The following is an 18,577-nucleotide window of genomic DNA, read 5'->3' on the forward strand; positions in this document are numbered from 1 at the left end:
ATAGGCAAACCAGGTTGAGCATTTGTGGTTGTTTTATTAATAAAACATTGTCTTCATTGCAACAGTTTTTTTTGTTTTTTCATTTTGTGCTGAAAAGCACAAGGTAAATATGTGAGGTCACAGTTCCAAAAAAGCATGTCCGGTTAGCAAGTACGAAAAAACAATGTTCGCAGGGACAGCTAGATTTATACGTACCAAGGGATCGAAACTGTTAAATAATGAAGTAAATAAATGTAAACAGTTGTTACGTTGAAATGTGGCTTTCGATACATTTCACGTTCTGTTTTTCTCTCTATCTTTATCTTGAATATTATGCGAAATAAAGACCGCAAAGAAAACGATTTTGGAGATATCTGTTTTTGCAACATATCATAATTTGGATATATCTGCTTTTGACGTAAAACCACATCAAACACTCTTACTTGAAAGCCATTCATTACATCAGCATTTCTTAAAAGTTTAGGCTTTCATGACTTGCTTATGTTGATATTAAATAAACCGTTGTACGCTTGTACGTGTACCGGCAACACCAGCAGGCAGAAAATCGTTAATATACAGAATCGGTCAAAATGGATTTATCTGCTTTTGCATATGAACTCTTCATATATACATACATGTATATATGTATATATACATGTACATACGTATATATACATGTGTATATATATATATATATATGTATATATACATGTATATATGTATATATACATGTATATACATGTATATATATGTATATATGTATATATACATGTATATACATGTATATATACATGTATATATACATATATATACATATATACATGTATACATGTATATATATATATATACATATACTGTATATGTAAATGTATACATACATATATACGTGGATATATATATATATATATATATATATATATGGTTATATATATATTCATCGCTGGATTTGGATGCAAAGAAAGGTGCGGTGGCAGAGCCGACCTACCGAAGGACTAGTGACATAGAGTTGGGCATTCAGCAGGGGTAGAGCCAGGACGCTGGATCTACCGTCGAGCCCCTCCGAAGCGTCATGGGCTTAATTCGACGAAACGTTAATGACGGGGGGTGCCCATTTGAGAACCTTCTGATGCCAACCAACTCATGTCCAGTTAAGGTATGCGGTCAAGCTTGGTATTGGCTCAGGGAGGAGGACGTCCCTGCCATGCAGAGTCCTGACGGTGCCTTGATGGAAGGAGAGATGAAGAGAGCGAGGCCACAGGCTCACAGATGGTGCAGGGGCGGGTACCTGTAAAGGTGAGCCAGTTGCGATATCCTTATCGTATTTTGCATATATATATATATATATATATAAACATGTATATATATATATAAATATACACATATATTTACACAAATATATACATATATATACATATATGTGTGTATATATCTGTGTGTATTTATATGTATATACATGTGTATATATGTGCATGTATACAGTATATATGTGTATACATATATACATATATATGTGTGTGTGTGTATATATGTACTGTATATATATGCATGCATACATGTGTATATTTGTGTATATATATATAAATGTGTATATATACACATACACACACATTTATATATATATATATATATATATGTATATATATCTGTATATATATATGTATATATATGTATGTGTGTATATATATATATGTATATATGTATGTGTGTGTATATATATATGTATAAATATATATGTATACATGTATATATATAAATGATAAATGGGTTGTACTTGTATAGCGCTTTTCTACCTTCAAGGTACTCAAAGCGCTTTGACACTACTTCCACATTTACCCATTCACACACTGATGGAGGGAGCTGCCATGCAAGGCGCCAACCAGCCCCCATCAGGAGCAAGGGTGAAGTGTCTTGCTCAGGACACAACGGACGTGACGAGGTTGGTACTAGGTGGGATTTGAACCAGGGCCCCTCGGGTTGCGCACGGCCATTCTCCCACTGCGCCATCCATTCATCCATCCATCATCTTCCGCTTATCCGAGATTGGGTCGCGGGGGCAACAGCCTAAGCAGGGAAACCCAGACTTCCCTCTCCCCAGCCACTTCGTCTAGCTCTTCCCAGGCATGGCGGGAGACATAGTCTTCCTAACGTGTCCTGGGTCTTCCCTGTGGCTTTCTACCGGTTGGACGTGCCCTAAACACCTCCCTAGGGAGGCGTTCGGGTGGCATCCTGACCAGATGCCCGAACCACCTCATCTGGCTCCTCTCCATGTGGAGGAGCAGCGGCTTTACTTTGAGTCCCTCCCGGATGGCAGAACTTCTCACCCTATCTCTAAGGGAGAGCCCCGCCACACGGCGGAGGAAACTCATTTCGGCCGCTTGTACCCGTGATCTTATCCTTTCGGTCATGACCCAAAGCTCATGACCATAGGTGAGGATGGGAACGTAGATCGACCGGTAAATTGAGAGCTTTGCCTTCCGGCTCAGCTCCTTCTTCACCACAACTGATCGGTACAACGTCCGCATTACTGAAGACGCCGCCTGTCGATCTCACGATCCACTCTTCCCTCACTCGTGAACAAGACTCCTAGGTACTTGAACTCCTCCACTTGGGGCAGGGTCTCCTCCCCAACCCGGAGATGGCACTCCACCCTTTTCCGGGCGAGAACCATGGACTCGGACTTGGAGGTGCTGATTCTCATTCCGGTCGCTTCACACTCGGCTGCGAACCGATCCAGCGAGAGCTGAAGATCCCGGTCAGATGAAGCCATCAGGACCACATCATCTGCAAAAAGCAGAGACCTAATCCTGCGGTTACCAAACCGGAACCCCTCAACGCCTTGACTGCGCCTAGAAATTCTGTCCATAAAAGTTATGAACAGAATCGGTGACAAAGGACAGCCTTGGCGGAATCCAACCCTCATTGGAAATGTGTTCGACTTACTGCCGGCAATGCGGACCAAGCTCTGGCACTGATCGTACAGGGAACGGACCGCCACAAAAAGACAGTCCGATACCCCATACTCTCTGAGCACTCCCCACAGGACTTCCCGAGGGACACGGTCGAAGGCCTTCTCCAAGTCCACAAAGCACATGTAGACTGGTTGGGCAAACTCCCATGCACCCTCAAGAACCCTGCCGAGAGTATAGAGCTGGTCCACAGTTCCACGACCAGGACGAAAACCACACTGTTCCTCCTGAATCCGAGGTTCGACTATCCGACGTAGCCTCCTCTCCAGTACACCTGAATAAACCTTACCGGGAAGGCTGAGGAGTGTGATCCCACAATAGTTGGAACACACCCTCCGGTCCCCCTTCTTAAAGAAAGGAACCACCACCCCTGTCTGCCAATCCAGAGGTACCGCCCCCGATGTCCACGCGATGCTGCAAAGTCTTGTCAACCAAGACAGCCCCACAGCATCCAGAGCCTTAAGGAACTCCGGGCGGATCTCGTCCACCCCTGGGGCCTTGCCACCGAGGAGCTTTTTCACTACCTCAGCGACCTCAGCCCCAGAAATAGGAGAGTCCACCACAGATTCCCCAGGCACTGCTTCCTCAAAGGAAGACGTGTTGGTGGGATTGAGGAGGTCTTCGAAGTATTCCTTCCACCTATCCACAACATCCGCAGTCGAGGTCAGCAGAACACCATCCGCACCATACACGGTGTTGATAGTGCACTGCTTCCCCTTCCTGAGGCGGCGGACGGTGGTCCAGAATCGCTTCGAAGCCGTCCGGAAGTCGTTTTCCATGGCTTCCCCCATGTCCGAGTTTTTGCCTCCACGACCGCTGAAGCTGCACACCGCTTGGCCTGTCGGTACCTGTCCACTGCCTCCGGAGTCCTATGAGCCAAAAGGACCTGATAGGACTCCTTCTTCAGCTTGACGGCATCCCTCACTGCTGGTGTCCACCAAGGGGTTTTAGGATTGCCGCCCCGACAAGCACCAACTACCTTGCGGCCACAGCTCTGATCTGCCGCCTCGACAATAGAGGTGCGGAACATGGTCCACCCGGACTCAATGTCCAGCACCTCCCTCGTGACATGTTCAAAGTTCTTCCGGAGGTGGGAATTGAAACTTTGTCTGACAGGAGACTCTGCCAGACGTTCCCAGCAGACCCTCACAATGCGTTTGGGCCTCCCAGGTCTGTCCGGCATCCTCCCCCACCATCGCAGCCAACTCACCACCAGGTGGTGATCGGTAGAAAGCTCCGCCCCTCTCTTCACCCGAGTGTCCAAAACATAAGGCCGCAAATCCGATGACACAACTACAAAGTCGATCATGGAACTGCGGCCTAGGGTGTCCTGGTGCCAAGTGCACATATGGACACCCTTATGTTTGAACATGGTGTTTGTGATGGACAAACTGTGACGAGCACAAAAGTCCAATAACAAAACACCACTCGGGTTCAGATCCGGGCGGCCATTCTTCCCAATCACGCCTCTCCAGGTTTCACTGTCGTTGCCAACGTGAGCGTTGAAGTCCCCCAGTAGGACAAGGGAATCACCCGGGGGAGCACTTTCCAGTACTCCCTCGAGTGTTCCCAAAAACGGTGGGTACTCTGAACTGCTGTTTGGTGCATATATATATATATATATATATATATATATATATATATATATATATATATATATATATATATATATATATATATATATATATATATATATATATATATATATATATATATATATATATATATATATGTATATATATGTTCACATGCAGTCTGCTAAAGGACCTTCACCCCATTTTTTTTGCCCAACTTGGCCCCCAAGTCAAAAAGTTTGGACTCCCCTGGTCTAAAAGCCGACGAGATCCGTCATGTCGGTGCCTCACCTTGTCTGTGCTCCCCCAGCAATGATGTGGCTGTCGCTGTCCTTGGAGCTGATGTACGTGGGCCTGCTGCTGGTCAGCTGCACCCTGCTCTCCGTGCAGCTGTGCATCAGGGCCTGGTGGCCCTCCACGCAGCGCTGGGGCCAGCTGCTCAACGCCTTCGCCGCCGTCTTCACCGTCCTGGGAGGTGCGCAAATCTTCTTTTTTCCCCCCCCAAGCACGTCAACACTTTTTGTCAAGTGATTGTTTTTTTTTTAAATTCGGAATTAATCAGGATTAATCACAGGTTATCACTTGCTTGCCCTCATTCGGATTTAAGAAAAGACTGCAATTTTGTTGGCAGAATGTAATCCAAGAATCTTTTTAAACGTCATTCATTTGCTCAAAATTTGGCAACTTTTGTAAACTCCGGACTATAGTCAAATACATTTTTCCTGCGCTTTGAACCCTGCGGCTTATAACACGGTGTGGCTACATTTATGGACAAAAACAAGCGTATACACTGAATATGTGCGTAATAGTTTGTGCTATGGCGCCATCTTTTGGACGAGTCCACCTACTGCAGCTGCTGCGGTATCCTTCCGTTTACCGGTAGTGCTTTCAACGGGAACTGAGTCAAATGTATTTATGTAGCACTTCTCATAGAGAGAGTTCACATGGTTGAAACACAAATAGTACAATCACAACATGATGCAATGAGAGGGACATTGCAAAATGAAATGATAAATATGATCATGACAATAATATAAATAGTGAAATTGAGTATTATAATACCAATGTGTTTTGAACTGGCTTTTTAAAAATGTAAACAACAAGTGCAGCTGATTCCACCATTTAGAGGCAACTGGCCCGATTGTAGCTGAGATAGGCGCCAGCGCCCCCCGCGACCCCGAAAGGGAATAAGCGGTAGGAAATGGATGGATGGATGGATGACTAAAAGGCTCTATCGTCTTTGAAATGCTGTGTCAGTTACAAAAAGCAGAAGGCATCAGAGTTTCCCTTCATATGTATATATATATATATATATATATATATATATATATATATATATATATAAATAAATCTCCTGATGATTGAGGGAACCCCTCATGAAACAGTTCTGTAGAGATGAAGTAGTCTTGTGATTTTTTCCCACACCTACATATATATATATATATATATATATATATATATATTTATATATATATACACAACTTGTCTAAGTTTAACAATAATATACTTAATATATAATAATAATATACTTATTCACTTATAGGTGAGTAAGTTTATTATTATTAATTGTTAGTTTAAAAATGTCAGTTTTTCCTCATTTTATTCCATTTTTTAATGTCATTTTCATTATTTTCTTTCCATGTATGATTTGAATAAATAATAATAATAATAATATGATGGTGTAACTGCATAACCTACTGTTTTAAAAATATTAATGTCCAGTTACACATTTAACAGTGTTTGTTTTTGTTGTTATTTTCAAATGAATTCATTAATTAGTATTGTTTTATTTTTAATTAATTAATTAACATTTTCCACCAAAGTCAAGTATGCAGGGGGCACTTTAACATTTAAAAAAAATGTTAAGTACAGTTAGTATATATATATATATATATATATATATATATATATATATATATATATATATATATATATATATATATATATATATATAAATACACAACGTCATCTTATAGGTGGGTAAATATATTATTAATTATTAGTTTAAAAACGTCATTTTTTTTCTCATTTTCTTCTTTTTTTTTGCTCTCTTTTCTGTCATTTTTACTATTAATTTTCTCATGTATGATTAGAATAAAATCAATAATAATATGATTGTGTAACTGCATTACCTAGTGCATCAAAAATATTAATGTCCAGTTACATATTTAACAGTGTTTGTTATTGTTGTTGTCATTTATTAAATTAATTCATAAATTAGTATTATTTATCTTCTAATCAACTAACTTTTTCCACCAAAGTCAAGTATGCGAGGGCCATTTTGACATTTAAAAAAAAAAATTGCTAAACATAGTTATTTTATATATATATATATATATATATATATATATATATATTCATATATTCATAATATGAATACAAAACTTGGTCATATAGGTGAGTAGGTATATTATTATTAAATATTAGTTTATAAATGTCAGTTTTTCCTCATTTTATTCCATATTTCTTTCTTTTTTTGTATAATTTTTATAATATTTTTTTCCCATGTACGATTAGAGGCAGAGGGGTTAGTGCGTCTGCCTCACAATGCGAAGGTCCTGCAGTCCTGGGTTCAATCCCGGGCTAAGGATCTTTCTGTGTGGAGTTTGCATGTCCTCCCCGTGAATGCGTGGGTTCCCTCCGGGTACTCCGGCTTCCTCCCACTTCCAAAGACATGCACCTGGGGATAGGTTGATTGGCAACACTAAATTGGCCCTAGTGTGTGAATGTGAGTGTGAATGTTGTCTGTCTATCTGTGTTGGCCCTGCGATGAGGTGGCGACTTGTCCAGGGTGTGCCCCGCCGTCCACCCGATTGTAGCTGAGATAGGCGACCCCAAAAGGGAATAAGCGGTAGAAAATGGATGGATATATATATATATATATATATATGTTAAAAAATTGGTCTTATGGGTAAGTAAGTATATTACTATTAAATATTATGTCAGTTTTTCCTCATTTTATTCTATATTTTTTTGTTTTTTCTGTCAATTTTATAATATATTTTTTTCCATTTATGATATTAGATTAAAACAATAATAATATGATTGTGTAACTGCAAAACCCCGTGTACCAAAAATATTAATGTCTAGTTGCGCATTTAACAGTGTTTGTCATTGTTGTTGTCATTTATCAAATAATTCATAAATTAATTATTTACTTTTTTAACTACCAAACGTTTTCTATACACAGTTGTTACTTATATATACATATATATATATATATATATATATATATATATATATATATATATATATATATATATATATATATATATATATATATATATATATATATTAAAATACACAACATGATCTTATAGGTGAGTAAGTATATTATTAATAATTATTAGTTTAAAAATGTCATTTTTCTTCTAATTTTCTTTCATATTTTTGCTCTTTTTTCTGTCATTTTTACTGATAAAGCTGATAGATGTGTTATTAATGGAAAAATACGCAGACATGTTAGGTATATTTGCACAAAATATTGGATCTGTATCGCCGGTACCAGACTGCTTTTGGTGTTTGGATTTGTCTCTCCAGGTCTGCTCGGAATGGTGGGTCACATGATGTTCATGCAAGTCTTCCAGACTACAGTCTCCATGGGCCCAGAGGACTTTAAGCCACACAGTTATGGCTACTCCTGGGCCTTTTAGTGAGTATACACACACACACACACACGCTTAAATATCACTTAGGCATCTTCAGAATGGATCGGACTATTAGTTAAAAAGGTTTCCTTTAGGGGACCTGTGTTTTTGTCCCCATACCGTCAGAGGTCCCCTAAAGGTGTGAACAGAGCAATGTCCCCATTAAGTCAGCATTGCCAGAACACACACACACACACACACAAGTTATCCTTGCATCAGTTGTACATTTTTGTGTGAACTTTGTTTACAAAGGTACTTGACTGGCAAAATATACTTGGCACCTGTTTTTGCGGTATTTGGGATCCTCACATCTGCCTAAAAAGAGACATTTATAAAACAATGTTGCCTCGTTCCTCATTCGACTTGTGACAGCCGATATCTTCATACGTGGTAGCGGTTTTCCAGAAGACCTCTTCGCGAGAGTCCAAGATTGCGTAAGACTGCCCTTTTGGGGGAATTCTGCCAATCAAACACGTATGTTTTTCTTTTTTTTATGCATTCTAAATCCTAAAATATGGCAAGTACGAGGTGGCTAGCAACGCAGCTGATTAGGGTTCTCTATTGCGCCCATAAAGCGCTCTAAAAACTCAATTTACGTGTCGTGACCTGAATATTAAACAAGTATTAGCGATATTGTTATTATAAGTGCTGACGCAGACGGGCTACGCTGATTTTGTTTGATCTCAAACTTGCTAAAAGTAAATTCTGGATTATAATGCATCTCTCACCTGCTAGTAGACAAATGTGGCCACGGACCCACAGGCTGGTCCAATTTCACGTTCCCCAAAGATAACAAAATGATTCAAGACATGTTTATTTTTTTAACCCTTTTTGAGTATTGTGATTGATTCTTCATCTAAACAGAATTATGTGTGCGTGCCGTCGGTCGACATCTTAGCGAGTGTGGAAATATTACAGTAAGTGTTTGTTTTTTGTCAGGTTCAAACACAGATAGATAGATAGATAGATAGATAGATAGATAGATAGATAGATAGATAGATAGATAGATAGATAGATAGATAGATAGATGGATAGTACATTATTGATTCCTTCAGGAGAGTTCCTTCAGGAAAATTAAAATGACATCTGATGACATCTATTAAACAAGACAAGAAGCAAGTAATTAAACAGAGACAGTATTCAATTTGGCTCAATTTGAGGACAGTCGCCTGGACACTGTACCCTTGTACAGTGTCTCAGCACGCTCTGCCAAAAGATTGCACGCCTCCTTCTTTTATTTGGACCTTCCCTGACCACATGACAACAGCTGCTTCCAAAGGGACAGGGTCGTAAAAGAGTTCAAAAAGAAGTTCGTAAAAGAGTTTAAAAAAAAGAGGTCGTAAAAGAGTTTAAAAAAGCGGTGCCTGGAGGGGAGTCTGGTCCTGCTTCCTCTTCGCTTTTGTAGTTCTTGGGTCAGACAATATCTTTCTGTTGATTACAATACATGAAAGAAACAGAACTCCTTCATTTTGCTTTCCTCCCCTACAGAGTGGAGTTTTACAAGCCTTTTTCTTATTAGGTTCTAAGACAGCTTTTGGTCTTCTCACCGGCAATTCAAAACTAATTTTTTTGTGACAACTTAGATACAATTATTCTAACAGTTTTGTTATGGTTAGTTTGTATGTTTAGCACATAGCAATGCTGTAAATGCTATAGTGTCTCAATAAAGCTGAATTCGTTTAGCACTTATTGCTCATCCTCTTTGTGTTCGGGCTCAAAAATATAAGGTTCCGGATAATAATTTTCCCTAAATAATCGTTGTTGGCTGTCACAAACCCTGCTTGATTAGCATTGTTGTTGATGGGGATGGGATCTGTGGTTCCTCCTCTACGTCACACGATCTCGTGACTACATTCCTCATTAGTTTTCACAACATCTCTTCGCAGGCTTGTATTTTTCCGGGTAGCGCTTGTAGTCCGGACGACAATATGACCGAAAATACTACATTTTTGTTTGAATAAGTAAGATGTGCCTACCTAAAGGGTGGAGCAATGGTTTTACTTTGAGCTCCACCAGAGCTTCTCACCCTGCCAACCGGTGGAGGAAACTCATTTGGGCCGCTTGTACCCGTGATCTTGTCCTTTCGGTCATAACCCAAAGCTCATGACCATAGGTGAGGATGGGAACGTAGATCGACCGGTAAATTGAGAGCTTTGCCTTCCGGCTCAGCTCCTTTTTCACCACAACGGATCGATACAACGTCCACAATACTGAAGACGCTGCACCGATCCGCCTGTCGATCTCACGATCCACTCTTCCCTCACTCGTGAACAAGACTCCTAGGTACTTGAACTCCTCCACTTGGGTCAGGGTCACCTCCCCAACCCGGAGATGGCACTCCACCCTTTTCTGGGCGAGAACCATGGACTCAGAGTTGCTGAGTCGCTTCACACTCGGCTGCGAACCGATCCAGTGAGAGCTAAAGATCCTGACCAGATGAAGTCATCAAGACCACATCATCTACAAAAAGCAGAGAACTAATCCTGCGGTCACCAAACTGGAACCCCTCAACGCCTTGACCACGCCTAGAAATTCTGTCCTTAAAAGTTATGAACAGAATGGGTGACAAAGGGCAGCCTTGGCGGAGTCCAACCTTCACTGGAAATGTGTTCGACTTACTGCCGGCAATGCGGACCAAGCTCTGACACTGATCATACAGGGAGCGGAACACCACAATAAGACAGTCCGATACCCCATACCCTCTGAGCACTCCCCACAGGACTTCCTAGGGACACGGTCGAATGCCTTCTCCAAGTCCTTAATGTAAACAATGAAACACAAATAATCATAAAGTTTTTTTCCCAGTATACTGATACTTCAGCGTTGTGGAACCTTTCGGTCATAACCCAAAGCTCATGAATATAGGTGAGGATGGGAACGTAGATCGACCGGTCAATTGAGAGCTTTGCCTTCCGGCTCAGCTCCTTTTTCACCACAACGGATCGATACAATGTCCACAATACTGAAGACGCCGCACCGATCCGCCTGTCGATCTCACGATCCACTCTTCCCTCACTCGTGCACAAGACTCCGAGGTACTTGAACTCCTCCACTTGGGTCAGGGTCTCCTCCCCAACCCAGAGATGGCACTCCACCCTTTTCCGGGCGAGAACCATGGACTCAGAGATGCTGAGTCGCTTCACACTCGGCTGCGAACCGATACAGTGAGAGCTAAAGAGCCTGACCAGATGAAGCCATCAGGACCACGTCATCTGCAAAAAGCAGAGACCTAATCCTGCAGCCACCAAACCGGATCCCCTCAACGACTTGACCGTGCCTAGAAATTCTCTCCTTAAAAGTTATGAACAGAATCGGTGACAAAGGGCAGCCATGGCGGAGTCCAACCCTCACTGGAAACGTGTCCGACTTACTGCCGGCAATGCGGACCAAGCTCTGACATTGATCGTACAGGGAGCGGACCACCGCAATAAGACAGTCCGGTACCCCATACTCTCTGAGCACTCCCCACAGGACTTCCTAGGGACACGGTCGAATGCCTTCTCCAAGTCCTTAATGTAAACAATGAAACACAAATAATCATAAAGTTTTTTTCCCAGTACACTGATACTTCAGCGTTGTGGAACCTTTCAGTCATAACCCAAAGCTCATGACTATAGGTGAGGATGGGAACGTAGATCGACCGGTAAATTGAGAGCTTTGCCTTCCGGCTCAGCTCCTTCTTCACCACAACGGATCGATACAACGTTCGCATTATTGAAGACGCCGCACCAATCCGCCTGTCGATCTCACGATCCACTCTTCCCCCACTCGTGAACAAGACTCCTAGGTACTTGAACTCCTCCACTTGGGTCAGGGTCTCCTCCCCAACCCAGAGATGGCACTCCACCCTTTTCTGGGCGAGAACCATGGACTCAGAGTTGCTGAGTCGCTTCACACTCGGCTGCGAACCGATCCAGTGAGAGCTAAAGATCCTGACCAGATGAAGTCATCAAGACCACATCATCTACAAAAAGCAGAGAACTAATCCTGCGGTCACCAAACTGGAACCCCTCAACGACTTGACCACGCCTAGAAATTATGTCCTTAAAAGTTATGAACAGAATGGGTGACAAAGGGCAGCCTTGGCGGAGTCCAACCTTCACTGGAAATGTGTTCGACTTACTGCCGGCAATGCGGACCAAGCTCTGACACTGATCATACAGGGAGCGGACCACCACAATAAGACAGTCCGATACCCCATACTCTCTGAGCACTCCCCACAGGACTTCCTAGGGACACGGTCGAATGCCTTCTCCAAGTCCTTAATGTAAACAATGAAACACAAATAATCATAAAGTTTTTTTCCCAGTATACTGATACTTCAGCGTTGTGGAACCTTTCAGTCATAACCCAAAGCTCATGACCATAGGTGAGGATGGGAACGTAGATCGACCGGTAAATTGAGAGCTTTGCCTTCCGGCTCAGCTCCTTCTTCACCACAACGGATCGATACAACGTTCGCATTATTGAAGACGCCGCACCAATCCGCCTGTCGATCTCACGATCCACTCTTCCCTCACTCGTGTACAAGACTCCTAGGTACTTGAACTCCTCCACTTGGGTCAGGGTCTCCTCCCCAACCCGGAGATGGCACTCCACCCTTTTCCGGGTGAGAACCATGGACTCAGAGTTGCTGAGTCGCTTCACACTCGGCTGCGAACCGATCCAGTGAGAGCTAAAGATCCTGACCAGATGAAGTCATCAAGACCACATCATCTACAAAAAGCAGAGAACTAATCCTGCGGTCACCAAACTGGAACCCCTCAACGCCTTGACCACGCCTAGAAATTATGTCCTTAAAAGTTATGAACAGAATGGGTGACAAAGGGCAGCCATGGCGGAGTCCAACCCTCACTGGAAACGTATCCGACTTACTGCCGGCAATGCGGACCAAGCTCTGACACTGATCATACAGGGAGCGGACCACCGCAATAAGACAGTCCGGTACCCCATATTCTCTGAGCACTCCCCACAGGACTTCCTAGGGACACGGTCGAATGCCTTCTCCAAGTCCTTAATGTAAACAATGAAACACAAATAATCATCAAGTTTTTTTCCCAGTATACTGATACTTCAGCGTTGTGGAACCTTTCAGTCATAACCCAAAGCTCATGACCATAGGTGAGGATGGGAACGTAGATCGACCGGTAAATTGAGAGCTTTGCCTTCCGGCTCAGCTCCTTCTTCACCACAACGGATCGATACAACGTTCGCATTATTGAAGACGCCGCACCAATCCGCCTGTCGATCTCACGATCCACTCTTCCCTCACTCGTGTACAAGACTCCTAGGTACTTGAACTCCTCCACTTGGGTCAGGGTCTCCTCCCCAACCCAGAGATGGCACTCCACCCTTTTCCGGGCGAGAACCATGGACTCAGAGTTGCTGAGTCGCTTCACACTCGGCTGCGAACCGATCCAGTGAGAGCTAAAGATCCTGGCCAGATGAAGCCATCAAGACCACATCATCTACAAAAAGCAGAGAACTAATCCTGCGGTCACCAAACTGGAACCCCTCAACGCCTTGACCACGCCTAGAAATTCTGTCCTTAAAAGTTATGAACAGAATAGGTGACAAAGGACAGCCTTGGCGGAGTCCAACCTTCACTGGAAATGTGTCCGACTCACTGCCGGCAATGCGGACTGTTCTGCCCTCACTGAATGTGTTGAGGTTATAAAGCTTGGCAGACAGCTAACAACCAATCCAGGACATTCTAATAAAGTTCTAAAGCAGATGAATCCATTTAGGCTCTTTATTGTTGTTGATCTTGCTTTGTCTTGCACTGGATTTTTATTTTTTATTATTATTATTATTCTTGTAAAACTGAAATACACACAATGACAATGTATAAGCTGTTTGATTCAATTAACAAACTGAAATGTAATACACAATATGTAAACATTAGCTTTACACAAATATACAGCATTATTACCAAACAAATACTGCTGAGTGTTGAAAGTATTTCAATGGTGGAAATATGCGAACGGCAGCCATTTTGAATGCTCAAACATTCATTAAAATAGTGCACAAAAATCATTTTTCAATACACATCTTAATATCAAATTTAGCCACTTTCCACCTTAGTATTGAGTTACATAAACAAGTTAAACAGTTTACTTACAGACTTATCTTTTCCAAGGCTTGTAAGAGTTAACACAACTCGTCTACTTCTCATTTTTTATGAACTGAACTAACATCGTAAACCGGAAGTGTCCAAACTAAACCGGAAGTGCCAAACTATTGACGCGCAGCATTTCCCATCGCCACAAGGTGTCAGTAACAGTCCACAATCAAACGGGCATAACACGGACCAAGCTCTGGCACTGATCATACAGGGAGCGGACCGCCATAATAAGACAGTCCGATACCCCATACTCTCTGAGCACTCCCCACAGGACTTCCTAGGGACACGGTCGAATGCCTTCTCCAAGTCCTTAAAGGGGAACATTATCACCACACCTATGTAAGCGTCAATATATACCCTGATGGTGCAGAAAAAAGACCATATATATTTTTTAACCGATTTCCGAACTCTAAATGGGTGAATTTTGGCGAATTAAACGCCTTTCTGTTTATCGCGCTGGAGGCGATGACGTCAGAATGTGACGTCTCCGAGGTAATACAACCGCCATTTTCATTTTCAACACATTGTAAACATTGGGTTTCAGCTCTGTTAAATTTCGTTTTTTTCGACTATTTTTTGGAACCTTGGAGACATCATGCCTCGTCGGTGTGTTGTCGGAGGGTGTAACCACACTAACAGGGAGGGATTCAAGTTGCACCACTGGCCCGAAGATGCCAAAGTGTCTGCCGCCAGACCCCCATTGAATGGGCCAGAGTGTCTCCACATTTGACCGGCGATGCTAAGGCAGACATGGCACAGAGATGTATGGATAACCTGCAGATGCATTTGCAACCATAAAGTCAACGAAATCACAAAGGTGAGTTTTGTTGATGTTGTTGACTTATGTGCTGATCAGACATATTTGGTCGCGGCGTGACTGCCAGCTAATCGATGCAAACATGCTACGCTAATCGACGCTAACATGCTATTTACCGACGATGCTAAGGCAGACATGTCACAGAGATGTATGGATAACCTGCAAATGCATTTGCAACGATAGTCAACAAAATCACAAAGGTGAGTTTTGTTGATGTTGACTGCCAGCTAATCGATGCTAAAATGCTACGCTAATCGATGCTAACATGCTATTTACCGGCGATGCTAAGGCAGACATGGCACAGAGATGTATGGATAACCTGCAAATGCATTTGCAACGATAGTCAACAAAATCACAAAGGTGAGTTTTGTTGATGTTGTTGACTTATGTGCTGATCAGACATATTTGGTCGCGGCGTGACTGCCAGCTAATCGATGCGAACATGCTACGCTAATCGACACTAACATGCTATTTACCGGCGATGCTAAGGCAGACATGGCACAGAGATGTATGGATACCCTGCAAATGCATTTGCAACGATAGTCAACAAAATCACAAAGGTGAGTTTTGTTGATGTTGACTGCCAGCTAATCGATGCTAAAATGCTACGCTAATCGATGCTAACATGCTATTTACCGGCGATGCTAAGGCAGACATGGCACAGAGATGTATGGATAACCTGCAAATGCATTTGCAACGATAGTCAACAAAATCACAAAGGTGAGTTTTGTTGATGTTGTTGACTTATGTGCTGATCAGACATATTTGGTCGCGGCGTGACTGCCAGCTAATCGATGCGAACATGCTACGCTAATCGACACTAACATGCTATTTACCGGCGATGCTAAGGCAGACATGGCACAGAGATGTATGGATAACCTGCAAATGCATTTGCAACGATAGTCAACAAAATCACAAAGGTGAGTTTTGTTGATGTTGACTGCCAGCTAATAGATGCTAAAATGCTACGCTAATCGATGCTAACATGCTATTTACCGGCGATGCTAAGGCAGACATGGCACTGAGATGTATGGATAACCTGCAAATGCATTTGCAACGATAGTCAACGAAATCACAAAGGTGAGTTTTGTTGATGTTGACTGCCAGCTAATCGATGCTAACATGCTACGCTAATCGATGCTAACATGCTATTTACCGGCGGTGCTAAAGCAGACATGGCACAGAGATGTATGGATAACCTGCAGATGCATTTGCAACTATATTACGTTTCTTTCCACCCACATTTAATGCGAAACAAACACTTACCAATCGACGGATTTAAGTTGCTCCAGTGTCAAAAGATGCGAAAGTCCTGATCGTTTGGTCCGCACATTTTACTGGTGATGCTAACGCAGCTATTCCGCCATGCTATGGCTATGAATAGCGTCAATAGCTATTCGCTCAATAGTTTAAGTTTGTTCTTCAATACTTTCATACTCCAACCATCTGTTTCAATACATGCGTAGTCTGTTGAATCGCTTAAATCGCTGAAATCCGAGTCTGAATCCGAGCTAATGTCGCTATATCTTGTTGTGGTATTCCCATTGTTTGTTTACATTGGCAACACTGTGTGACGTCACAGGGAAATTGATAGTGGTTTCGAAGATCGCGAAAATAAGGCACTTTAAAGCTTTATTTAGGGATATTCCGAGACCAGTAAAATTTTGAAAAAAACTTAAAATACAACAAGCTACTGGGAGCTGATTTTTAATGTTTTTAACCCTTTTGAAATTGTGATAATGTTCCCTTTTAATGTAAACAATGAAACACAAATAATCAAAGTTTTTTTTCCCAGTATACTGATACTTCAGCATTGTGGAACCTCTCACAACTTTTGACCATGTAAATGCAAAAAAATGATAGTCGTTGACTGTATCCTATCGATTGGATCATCAGCGCAGGAACACAAACAACTCTTGCCTTCTTCCGGAGTGAAGAAGCTCCCAGCAACAAGTGAGGGTGTTGTTGACTTTTGTGTAGAATGCACTGGAGGCCGAGTCCTGATGCAATTTCACACTCTTTGAGCAGCGAGCCCGCCCGCAGATTGCGGGATATGATGTTGGTTTACTTCTCCAAATGTTCTTCCCATGCAAGACCAGGAGAGCGTGAAATGCGGCTTTTGATTAAGCACAAATTACTCGGAATGGTTCGACACGAGAATTGTTGTTTGTGACCGAAGAACTCTATCTAGGATTTAGTTTTATTACTGTGGCGGCCTAAAATGCCGGGATTTGCGGCGGCTTTTTCAGAAAGTTGCGGCAAAAGTTGCAATGGTTACAGCAGGGGTCCCCAAACTATGGCCTGCGGACTGGATCCAGGCTACTATTGTCATCAATCTGGCCCCTGGGATATCCCAGTAAATTTGAATGTGTTTATTTATTTATTTTTCTTATCATTTTAATCTGTCCTGTCCAGCCGCTTTGTCAAATCATATAGCTGATGTGGATGATCTACATCTGCTGGACAGATTTACTTTACAAAATAGAACAGTTGGATACTTTTCTTGTTGCCTTATTTGTATTTGACTGTATTAAATGTTTGAGTGTATTTAGTGATTGGCATATATATATATATATATATATATATATATATATATATATATATATATATATATATATATATATTTGTGTGTATACGTAATGTATAGATTTGTGTATGTATATGTATATATTTATGTATATTATGTATGTATGCACATATACATATTTATGTATATATATATAAATATATATATTTGTGTGTATATATGTATGTATATACTATACATGTATGTATATACATATACACACATGTATGCATGTGTATATAAGTATATATGTATATATATCAGTGTATGTATATATACATATATATATACATACATATATATATATATGTATATACATATATATATACATACATATATATATATATATATATATATATATATATATATATATATATATATATATATATATATATATACCTATAAGCATATGTATATATATGTATATATATATATATATATATATATATATATATATATATATACCTATAAGCATATGTATATATATGTATATATATATATATATATATACACACATGTACACACACTCACACACAAATAGATAGCTCCGCCCCCTGCCAAATTCTTTTAACACAAAGTGGACCCGAGTCAAAAAAATTGGGACCCCTTATTTAGAGTCTAATTTTTCAATAAAAATATAACAATAAAAACAACATTAAATAACAAAATTTGGGTAAAACGAATACTGTAGCTGAGATAGGCACCAGCGCCCCCGCGACCCTAAAGGGAATAAGCGGTAGAAAATGGATGGATTTGTGTAACTCATTTGTATACCACACAGACTTCCGATGGCAGTAAAAGTGCATACTTAGAACTCATTGTCAAGTGACTCCTATTCATTTAACTATAACTAATAGTAGCAATAATTAATTATAATTACAAGAAATAAAACCCACCTAAGGCC

The 18,577-nt window shown here is 41.3% G+C and overlaps 1 protein-coding gene across 1 annotated transcript in view; it reads left to right on the forward strand.

Moving 5' to 3' along the window:
- Positions 1–18,577, forward strand: part of LOC133541137 (germ cell-specific gene 1-like protein) — a 78,409-nt gene that overhangs the window by 48,855 nt on the left and 10,977 nt on the right. Inside the window, exons 4-5 of the mRNA XM_061884244.1 lie at positions 4,830–4,994; positions 8,060–8,171. Coding sequence (XP_061740228.1) covers positions 4,830–4,994; positions 8,060–8,171 — 277 coding nt within the window. The remainder of the gene's footprint in view (positions 1–4,829; positions 4,995–8,059; positions 8,172–18,577) is intronic.

The sequence above is a fragment of the Nerophis ophidion genome, linkage group LG23 (assembly GCF_033978795.1).
Source record: "Nerophis ophidion isolate RoL-2023_Sa linkage group LG23, RoL_Noph_v1.0, whole genome shotgun sequence".
In the NCBI taxonomy this organism is placed as follows: Eukaryota; Metazoa; Chordata; class Actinopteri; order Syngnathiformes; family Syngnathidae; genus Nerophis; species Nerophis ophidion.